Below are 10,674 nucleotides of genomic sequence, written 5' to 3'. Positions count from 1 at the left end.
CTTTAAAGAATTTTTTTGAAAAAATAACAATAAAGTTCGGTATATTTAAGGGAATCACAACTACTTTTAAATTTTAATCCAACATTCTAATTATAAATCATATCATTGTCTATAAAAAATTAAAATACAGTAGAACATATCATTAATGCAGTAAAATTACATTAAATTTAAATAGATAACAAAAATTACATTAAATTTGTAAAAAAATAAAAGTATTATTTTTTTATCATTATTTTTATAATTATTAATATCATAAAAAAATTAAAAACCTCAACAACCCATCTTATAAATTATAATAATAGCAAGAAGGAGTGTATTCATAGTGTAAGAAAATATCTTAACTACATTCATTAATTACTTTAATGACTAATCACATTATTCCACCCCACCACTTTTCTTTCAACTTCTGTCTCTCATTGGAGACTAAAAACACCAAGACAACTCTCTCACTTTCTCTCTCCTCACTTTCTCTCTCTAGCTACCTTCTTCACCCCAAAACCTCCCCTCATCTCACCAATGGAAACCACCAAACAACCCAAGAAGAAAAAATGGTTTGCACCCCTCATCTTCTCTCTCCTCCTCACCACCCTCCTCATCCTCCTCTCCATCTTCATCTCCTCCGATTCCTCCTCCTTACTCTACCTCTCCCGTTCAACCACCACCCAAAACTCACCCCACTTCGTCGAATCAAAGCTAAGGGTATCCTCAACTTCACCCATCAACTCAGTTCCCAGGATCGCTTACTTGATCTCGGGTTCAGCTGGGGACGGAGAGAGCTTGAAGAGAACCCTTAAGGCCCTTTACCATCCCAGAAACCAATACGCTGTTCACTTGGATTTAGAAGCTTCTCTTAGGGAAAGATTGGACCTTGCTGAGTTTGTGAGGAATGAGGCTCTTTTTGCTGAATTGGGTAATGTTAAGATGATTGTTAAGGCGAATTTGGTTACTTATAGAGGTCCTACTATGGTTACTAATACTCTTCATGCTGCTGCTCTTTTGTTCAAAGAAGCTGGCCATTGGGATTGGTTTATTAATCTCAGTGCTTCTGATTATCCCTTGCTCACACAAGATGGTTTGTTCTTTCTAGAAATTTTACTTTTTTTAACCTTTGTTGGCGAATGAAACAATGCAATGTTTTTGTTTTTTTGTGTGTTTTGGTTGTAATTTAGTGATGTTTTGTTTAACAGATCTACTACATACATTGTCATCTATTCCGAGGCACCTTAACTTCATTGAGCATACGAGTGATATTGGATGGAAGGAGTATGTTGATGATTCTTATGTTCTTTTACTTTACTTTAATGTGATTTAATTGGTTTTCGTCGTGAATTGAATTAAGTTTGTAATTTTGTGGAATGTTGGATTTATGTTTTGTTTGCTGTTTTTGTTTTTTTGGATAGAGATCAGAGAGCGAAGCCGGTTATAATTGATCCGGCTCTTTATAGCGTCAATAAATCTGATGTGTTTTGGGTGACGGAGAAAAGAAGTGTTCCCACGGCGTATAAGCTGTTTACAGGTGAGAGATTCTGGATTCTCGTGCCTTTTATTTTGATACAATCTCATATTTTGTAGTTTTATTCGCACCAGTTTGATTAGTTTGTTATATCAAATTTGTAGAATGTTTTGGTAGTATGAGACTTCTATTCCTTGCATAAGTTGAATATATTAGACATGTGTGAAGAACTGTAAATGCAAATAGAGAAACACGTGATGTTTTGTAACGAAGATCGACCAATTGTACCTACATTTTCGACTGCAGTTCCTTTTATTATTATTTCAAGCTTAGGGTTTAAGTTGTACAACTTATACTCGTTGGTCACTGCTCAGGAACTATGAGTCATACTCAACAATATGCTATATGATTTACCATTGCTATTTGATTTTTGTTAGGTTCTGCGTGGATGATGCTCTCTCGTCAATTTGTTGAATATATGTTATGGGGATGGGATAACTTACCTAGAATAGTCCTAATGTATTATGCAAACTTTCTATCTTCCCCGGAAGGATATTTCCACACGGTCATCTGCAATGCCGAGGAATTTCGTAACACTACTGTAAACCACGACCTCCACTTCATATCATGGGACAACCCTCCCAAACAACACCCACACTTCCTTACAGCTGATCACTACCAGAGTATGATTGACAGCAATGCTCCTTTTGGTCGAAAATTTGGCAGGAACGAGCCTCTCTTAGATAAAATTGATACCGAACTCTTGGGAAGAAATGACCACGGTTATGTGCCCGGCATGTGGTTCAGTCGAGCAAACCCAAACATCACCGAACCATATTCTTTTATAAAAAATATCACTGAACTTAGACCTGGCCCTGGTGCAGAAAGGCTTAAACGACTTATCCATGGTTTATTATCAGCAGAAGATTTTCAGAAAAATCAGTGTTCTTGATATCATTGCTGTTTATTTCCATCACTTAAGAAAGGCTTAAATGCCTGATCAATGCTATGTCTACTTGACACACAAGGTTGCTTTGAGGCCAATCAAGAAAGATGAGAAAACAGAATAGAAAACACAGAAGATAGCTGCTTCTTCAGAAACACAGCTCTGTCATCGACTTGTATCTTTATTTACACTAATTTTTACACGACCGAGAATTTGTTGTCTTGTCCATGTGTATTATTGATTTGTTCACATAATTGATTAAATTTTATTGGATTACAAAGACAAAACCACCAATGCCAATTGTTGTACTGTGTAGAGTAGATTGTGTTTGTAACAAATAAATTAGAGTGAGGGGTTTCACTTATAACAAGCTTGTGTTGTTGTGTCTATCTGAATGCAAACTAGAAAGTACAGATACTAATGCAGTAATTATTTTATTATTTATCAAATTTATCCTTTATATTTTATATGTAGATTTCCTTGCATATGAGAATCTAGCTTTTTCCTAATTGTATTTCTCATCTCTTTATTCTCATTCAGTTAATGGGGAAAGAATTTAGTTTCCCAGTTGATCCTAATGATAGGATGGAGAGGGGCAGATAGATACACAGGAGGAGCATCCATTAGCCTGGGCATCCATGAGCTTGGCCCTTACCAATTTCATATGTGTGAAGTTCTCTCCCCTTCTGTCTAAAGGGATGACTCTCGAAATTTCGAAAATGTCATTTGATTTTTAGGATTCGAGACATGTTTTTTAAATAGTTCAAATTCTAGAATTCAAACACAATTTATATACAACACACAACACATTTAAAATTAAACAATCATACTACATTTTTTTTATCTCTACTACAAATTCTATAAAAAAAAAAACGTTTTATTTACACGAAAGTTTGTTTTTAAATGACAACCTATAAAACACAGACACTTCGAATTTGATCAAAACAGTGACACAGTGACACCAGTAATAATTCAATAAATTAAATGTAATCACAAGTGTCGGTGTAAGTGTCTGATACGAACACGGACACATCTTTTTTCAGATGTGTCGGTGCTACACATTGACAACCGAATTCTATAAAAAAAACATTTTATTTACATGAAATTTTGTTTTTAAATGACAACCTATAAAACACGAACACCCCGAATTTGACTCCGACACTGACACGGCGACACCAATAATTTAAAAAAATGAATAAATTGAACGTAATCACAAATACTGGTGAAAGTGTGAGGGGTGGCAAAACGGGCCCGGCCCGCGGAGAAATCCCGTTTTACCCGCACTTTTACGCGGGGCGGGGCAAGGTTTTAGGCCCACTCCTTTTAATGTGTCCGCCCCGCCCCGCCCTGTTTTTTTTGTGGGCATTAGCTTTTTCATACAATTATACTATTTTTAGGCCTAAAAGGTTCAATGCCCGCGGGCTTTCCCCGCCCTCACTTTTTTGCGGGGCGGGACAAGGTTTTAGGCCCGCACAATCAAATATGCCCACCCCGCCCCGCACTGTTTTTTTGCGGGCTTTTGTGGGGCGGGCCTAAACGGGGCGGGCATGCCCGTTTGCCACCCCTACAAGTGTCTGATACGAACACGGACACACATTTTTTTAGATGTGTCGGTGCTACACATTGACACCTGAAATCATTGACAACCAAATCATTAATGAACTATACAAACACATGTACAAACACAATTTCTGTCTACATGCAAAAGTAGTATGACTTTAAAATCTTTCTCATTGACTTATTTTAGAGTTTTCGTTCATATCACGTCAAACACTGAGTATCAGTATAGTTCATGTTATATTTTCTGAACATGTTCAAAATGCAAGTTTGGATCCTAAAATTCGAGCTCAAACGAGTCTGTACACAATACACGCTTAGATCCTAAAATTCAAACACTATGTACTGATGCAATTTTATTTTTTAAGGCGTTTATACGGTTCATATGTGGATGCTCCTTATGTTTCTCCCACTCATGTGAAATCTGTTGTAAATTTTAAATATATTTCAAAAGTTTTCAATAATTTTAATTGACAAATATAAGAAAATATTTTTAATATTAATTATTATTATTATTTATTTTCTTTTATGATGATTTTAAATTGGTCAAATAATTTAATAAGTTTGACTTGAATGAGTCAAATCCATTACTCCTTCTCTATCTTTCTTATATAAAGTCTCCTACCTTTTTTTGACAAGCAGTGAGACAGAAAAATAGAACGTGAAAAATATTTTGTCTTCACTTTTTTCTTTGTTTTTCTGGTTACATCTCCTGGCAAAGAATATTTCTTATTGTTCTGACCCGTATTAGATTATATTTACTTGTACCAATTATGTAAAGCCTTTTGTACAGCTAAGCTTATACCCTTTAGCCAATTATAGACTGACACCTGGATGATTAGGAATAGATAGTTTTTCTATAGCTTATCAACTTGTATATAATGTATGTTGAGTCAACCTTCAAGGGTTAATGAGAATGAGTTTAATTTTCAATAACAAACTGGTTTTTCTGTTATCAAGTTTCTGAATCTTCTTTTTTATTGCACTGCAGAATCTTCCTGATATCTCCATTGTCAACATGGTATCAGAGCTTAATATGCTCTGGTAGCCATTGCTCCTTCTTCATTCTTGCACACTTCATTGTGCGTTTTCTATCCCTATACCCTTTGATTTCAATCTTCGATCTTCTTGTTTTCGCATCGATTGGAATCGCTTTATCTTCTTGATTCTTGCACAATTTCGATTCCGTTTGGGGTATGTACCATCGTTATCGTCATCTTCTTGATTCTTTGATTCAACTATCGTGCTCTTTCTCTCTGTAAATCAATGGCGTACCAGAGCTTCGTTGATTTTTCTACCAATTCCACGAATTCCTTTTATCTGCACCCTAATGAAAATTCAGCTCTCATTCTTGTTTCCCCACTGCTCGACGACAAGAACTATCACACTTGGGCTCGATCGATGCAAATTGCACTTATCTCCAAGAACAAAGAGAAGTTCATCGATGTAACCCTCATCAAGCCACTAGTCATTGGTCCTCTATACGCTCATTGGATTCGGTGTAATACCATGGTGCTTGCCTGGATTCATCGTTCCATGTCTGAGTCAATTGCCAAATCAGTGTTGTGGATCGATAATGCAGCTGGAGTCTAGAAGAACTTGCATATTCGTTTCTCACACAATGATATTTTTTGCATTTCAGATATTCAGAAAGACTTATACAAGTTTCGTCAAGGTAAACTCAATGTCTTTAACTATTTCACTCAGCTCAAAGTAATGTGGAATGAGCTAGAGAATTATCGCCCTATCATTGCTTATTCTTGTGCCATTCCTTGTTCTTGTGGTGCTACTGCATCCATTAGGAAATATCGTGACCAAGATTATGTCATTAGGTTTCTTAAGGGTTTGAGCAAAAAATTCACTCACTCCAAATCCCAAATTATGATGATGAACCCGCTTCCTGACATGGATAAAGCCTTTTCTCATGTAATTCAGCAAGAAAGGGAATTAAATTGTTCAGTTGTTACTACTGCTTCTAATAATCCAACTGGTGATGAGGTGACTCCATTTCAAGTCCAAACTAGTTCAGGTAACTCTGCTTCAGGAAATTCCTCAAACAAGTTTGGCAACAATGCATATAAGGGAAAATATCATGGTTTTGGTTGAGCTAAAGGTCACAGTCGTGTTTGTACACACTGTGGGAGGACAAACCATACCATTGATACTTGTTTTCAAAAGCATGGATCCCTCCAGGAACTAAGGGGAAAAGCAAGATTCAAAACACTGCATCACCCAATGCAACCACGAATTCTTCTCAGTCTACTTCAACTGCATCCTGTTTTGACTTCACTCAAGACCAGTACAACAACATTCTAGAGTTGTTTCAACAGTCAAAATCCCCTCCCCAAGCTAACTCTATATCCACATCACCTTTTGTTTTGAACTCACATTCATCAAATGGCACTAGTAATAACTTTTCTCTTTGGATACTTGATACGGGTGCCACTGATCACATCTCATTTGACATATCATCTTTCATTTTCCATAAAGAAATCATACATGTCCATGTTAGTTTATCCAATGGTTCACAACTTACTGCATCTATATCTGGTAGTGTTGAACTATCACCTTCACCCATATTACAGAAGATTGATTGGGAGATTAATTTATCTCACCAATTCAAGGCCTGATATTTCATATGCTATTCAACACCTTAGCCAGTATGTGTCAAACCCTCTCTTACCTCATTACCAGGCTGCTACTCATGTACTAAGATATTTGAAGGTTGTCCCTGCTAAAGGTATACTTTTTTCTGCTTCTAGTTCCTTAAAGCTTTTTGGTTTTGCTGATTCTGATTGGGCCCGATGCCTTGACTCAAGGAAGTCTGTTACTGGATATTGTGTCATCCTTGGTTCTTCTCTTCTATTATGGAAATCCAAGAAGCAACATAAAATTTCAAGACCCTCCACTGAAGCAGAATATTGTGCCTTGGCTTCTCTTACATGTGAACTTCAATGGTTGCAATATTTGTTTCATGATTTTGTATATCATTTCCTCAGCCTACTTCTGTTTATTGTGATAGTAAATCAGCTATTTACTTGGCCCATAATCCCACATTTCATGAAAGGAGTAAGCACATTGAACTTGATTGTCACGTGGTTCGTGAGAAACTGCAAATCAAACTCATCCACTTGCTGCATGTGTCTACTCATGATGCTTAATTGGCTGACATCTTCACTAAGCCTTTACATTCTCCTATCTTTGTTTTGGTCAAGTTAGGCCTCTGTAGCTTACATAGTCCAACTTGAGGGAGGCTATTAGATTATATTTACTTGTACCACTTATGTAAAGCCTTTTGTACAGCTAAGCTTATACCCTTTAGCCAATTATAGACTGACACCTGGATGATTACGAATAGATAGTCATTCTACAGCTTATCAACTTGTATATAATGTATGTTGAACCAACCTTTAAGGGTTAATGGGAATGAGTTTAATTTTCAATAACAAACTGGTTTTTCTGTTATCAAGTTTCTGCATCTTCTTCTTCATTGCACTGCAGAATCTTCCTGATATCTCCATTGTCAACAATCCCTCAGAGTCTTATTAAGAATCTGAGAAGAACATGTTGAATCCTGGGGGATTTGCGCTTATGAGGCGGATAAATCCTTAAGGACAGTGTACTTACACGCCTCAGGTTTATTATTTTATAGGTTCAATGGTTCTTATTCTGAGAAGAGGTGATCGAGTTATATTGGTGGTCAAATTTCTACAAAAATCTAGTTATGGATCATCGTGTCCATGCAAAAGTTGGCATTGTACTTCAAGTTGCGTATTGTATTGATTTTTTCATACTGTTCATAACTAATAGAAAATTACTTTACAAGATGGGTTGTTGACACAAGTTCAAGGTGAAACACAAAAATTAAGATTATAATTATTATTACATAATTCGATCAAGTGGAAAAATAGAAAATAATTTATTGTGTTGGAATGTGAAATAGGTGGTGAATATAAATAGTACACAAAGGTGAAAAGTTAAGACACATCATCGTTGAAATGTGAGTGTCTCATAGGTTGGTAAGTTATTGTTTGAGCAACGATCTATGGAGTCTTAGCATTGTGTATGGAGAATACAATCATAAGATAGCTAAATTATTTGAAAATCATAAATATGTAAAGCATCTAAAACTGAAACAGGCGATACTTGTTCATAAGATGACATGTAATCAGGGTCGGCCCTAGACTCGGGCAAGGCCCAGCAGCCCAAGACCTCAAAATTAGAGGGGCCTCAAATTTTTGAGAGTGAACTTTATGAATTGTAATATTAAAATTATTATATATTTTTTAATTTGAAATATAGACATAAATGTCTTTGAAGCGCAGCGGAAAGTTTTGTTTGCCATCATATGCTAGAGTGTGAGTTCAGTTCTTGAAACTTGATTTTATGCTTATTGCCAACTGAACTAATATTTTATTGCCAGCGGAAAGCTCAACTTGCCTCTCTACCGTTATAAATACATTCATTGTCAACTGCACTAAATAAAATATTTGTTGTTCATTGTTTTCTGTTATAAATATATATAAGAGTAATGCTATTCTTATACCTATATTATACATCAATACTTACACCAAACACTTGTTCACCGTATTTACACGGTGAACAGTATTTTTTAAAATAAAATAATAATATTTATAAAAAAATATTATTTATTTTTAAAATTACGTACGACACTGTTCATGTACGGACGTACATTAACCAACTTCATTACTGCATTAACCAAGTTTTGACACTGCATTAAATAAGTTTGATGACTGCTAAAAATTATTTTTAATATCTGAATGTTGCATTAACCAACTTCATTACTGCATTAACCAAATTTTTACACTGCATTAATCAAGTTTGGTGACTGCTAAAAATTATTTTTAATACCTGGATGTTGCATTAACCAACTTCATTACTGCATTAACCAAATTTTTACACTGCATTAACCAAATTTTTTTTTTTTGCTTTCGCACCGGTTCCGACCTACATAGTAGATCGACTAATCCGTGCATTAACCAAATTTGAGTAATGCTATTCTTACACCCATGAACAGTACTTTACAGTAGTCATCAAATTTGTCTTTAAAAGATATAAGTTTTTTTTAATTAATTCTTATGTAGTTCTAACAACAACTAGAAAATTTATCTTCATATAATTACTATTAACAACTTTCACTCTCTTAATACCTAAAAAAAAAGAGAAAGCAGTACACAAACTTAATTCAAATTATTTATGGTTTTTTATTAAAAAGATATATTATCATATTTAATTATAATATATTATTAAAAATTTAGTAATATTAATATTATTTATAAAAAATATTTTGATTAATTATTCAATTATTTTCCAAGGCTTTGTTTGCGAGTTTGGACGGGAAGAGAGGAGAAGGCTTTGAAAAATAGGAAGAATTGAGTGAAAAAAATAAAAAGATTTTGGATACGAGGGTTTTGGAGGGTTTGATTTTATTCATAATACTAAAAACCCCATAAAATGGGGGAACTCAAAAATTGTATTGAAGGAGGGTTTTGGAGGACTTACATAATTTTTCCAAATAACTTTTAGGTTGTTATACTATTACAAAAATTAAAAATTTAATAATGACAATGACTCTTTTATCATTCTAAACAAATTCATTTTTTTAAAAAATGTCAAATATTTTTCTATATTTTTTTAAAATTTCGCTTTCGGAAGCCTTCCCCTCCCCTCCCCTCCAAACTCGCAAACATAGCCTTGGGGTCTATTTTATTATTTGCCCTGGGCCTCTAAAAAGTCAGGACCGACCATGCATGTAATATGGTATTTTCAAGAAATATCTTGATGATGTTGAAGAAAATAAATGATCATAATGCAACTACTATCAAGCATGTTTTTGAAAAAGGCTTTCAGTGTTCGAACAACCGAATGGAGACAATTACGTCGCTAGTGAAGGAGGTAGAGAGTGGTAACCATGTGTAGGACAATTGAATACTATCAAAAACAAAGATCAAGCATTTGTAATGGTAATTCGCAGAAAGCAATTGGATTAAGCTCAATTTTGATAATGCATACAAGAAGTTTACGACCATCGTAAGATGCAAATGTTTGTTCAGGTCGAAATCTGGTTAAGAGAATATGCACAGAAAATTGGATTATGTGATGCTATTATCATGAAGATGTGGACAATATTTCATAGGATTGAGATAACTTGGCAAGAAAGAATTAAAATTTAGGGTATAGATTGACTCTAAAGTCCTAATAGATATGGTTGACCAAAAGATTGAGAATGCTCACAGTTTTCCAACCTTAATTTGTAGATTAAGAAGGATTGCTAAAAAGAAGTGACACATCAAGTTCAACTATATCTAAAGAAAAGAAAATCATTATGCAAATTTGATAGCCAACTATAACCTTACTATGAACGACAATAAACTCCTCATTCTTTTTAATTTCACGTCGAATGATATCAAAGTCATGTTAGCGATTGATATGCCTCATTTCCTAAACTTGTTAGATTGTCTTAGTCAATTTTCTCTTGTATTCTTTGACCAGACACTAATTGAAAGAAATTAGACATTATTGTTATTATTATTATTATTATTATTATTATTATTATTATTATTATTATTATTATTATTATTATTAATGTCTTTAGCTCTTTTTCAACCAAAAAGATACAAGACATTATCATTAATAATACTAGATCGCCGACTCGTACTTTGCATGAGTATATAAAAAATAAAATTATATATTTTTT

The 10,674-nt window shown here is 34.4% G+C and overlaps 2 protein-coding genes across 2 annotated transcripts; both read left to right on the top strand.

The window, feature by feature from the left end:
* Positions 1 to 381: 381 nt before the first annotated feature.
* Positions 382 to 2,866, top strand: LOC131636281 (beta-glucuronosyltransferase GlcAT14B-like). The gene is made up of 4 exons (XM_058906908.1): positions 382 to 1,072; positions 1,188 to 1,263; positions 1,401 to 1,516; positions 1,891 to 2,866. The coding sequence occupies exons 1-4, from the start codon at positions 517 to 519 to the stop codon at positions 2,403 to 2,405; spliced, it is 1,263 nt and encodes a 420-aa protein (XP_058762891.1). The 5' UTR covers positions 382 to 516; the 3' UTR covers positions 2,406 to 2,866.
* Positions 2,867 to 5,222: 2,356 nt separating this feature from the next.
* On the top strand, positions 5,223 to 7,117 carry LOC131636299 (uncharacterized). Its single transcript, XM_058906925.1, has 5 exons — positions 5,223 to 5,457; positions 5,599 to 5,985; positions 6,150 to 6,395; positions 6,511 to 6,797; positions 6,956 to 7,117. The coding sequence occupies exons 1-5, from the start codon at positions 5,223 to 5,225 to the stop codon at positions 7,115 to 7,117; spliced, it is 1,317 nt and encodes a 438-aa protein (XP_058762908.1).
* The last annotated feature ends 3,557 nt before the right edge of the window (positions 7,118 to 10,674 follow it).

The sequence above is a fragment of the Vicia villosa genome, unplaced genomic scaffold (genome assembly GCF_029867415.1).
Source record: "Vicia villosa cultivar HV-30 ecotype Madison, WI unplaced genomic scaffold, Vvil1.0 ctg.001687F_1_1, whole genome shotgun sequence".
NCBI lineage: Eukaryota > Viridiplantae > Streptophyta > Magnoliopsida > Fabales > Fabaceae > Vicia > Vicia villosa.
This window is presented reverse-complemented; position numbering and strand designations above follow the sequence as displayed.

Excerpts from the sequence above, each read along its gene's own strand:
- LOC131636281 (XM_058906908.1), top strand. The coding sequence starts at position 517 with ATGGAAACCACCAAACAACCCAAGAAGAAAAAATGGTTTGCACCCCTC. Across the intron at positions 1,073-1,187 it reads TCCCTTGCTCACACAAGATG|ATCTACTACATACATTGTCA; the intron begins GTTTGTTCTTTC and ends TTTGTTTAACAG. Across the intron at positions 1,264-1,400 it reads AGTGATATTGGATGGAAGGA|AGATCAGAGAGCGAAGCCGG; the intron begins GTATGTTGATGA and ends TTTTTTGGATAG.
- LOC131636299 (XM_058906925.1), top strand. The coding sequence starts at position 5,223 with ATGGCGTACCAGAGCTTCGTTGATTTTTCTACCAATTCCACGAATTCC. Across the intron at positions 5,458-5,598 it reads ATACGCTCATTGGATTCGGT|ATATTCAGAAAGACTTATAC; the intron begins GTAATACCATGG and ends TTTGCATTTCAG. Across the intron at positions 6,396-6,510 it reads TCTTTGGATACTTGATACGG|TGTTGAACTATCACCTTCAC; the intron begins GTGCCACTGATC and ends TATATCTGGTAG.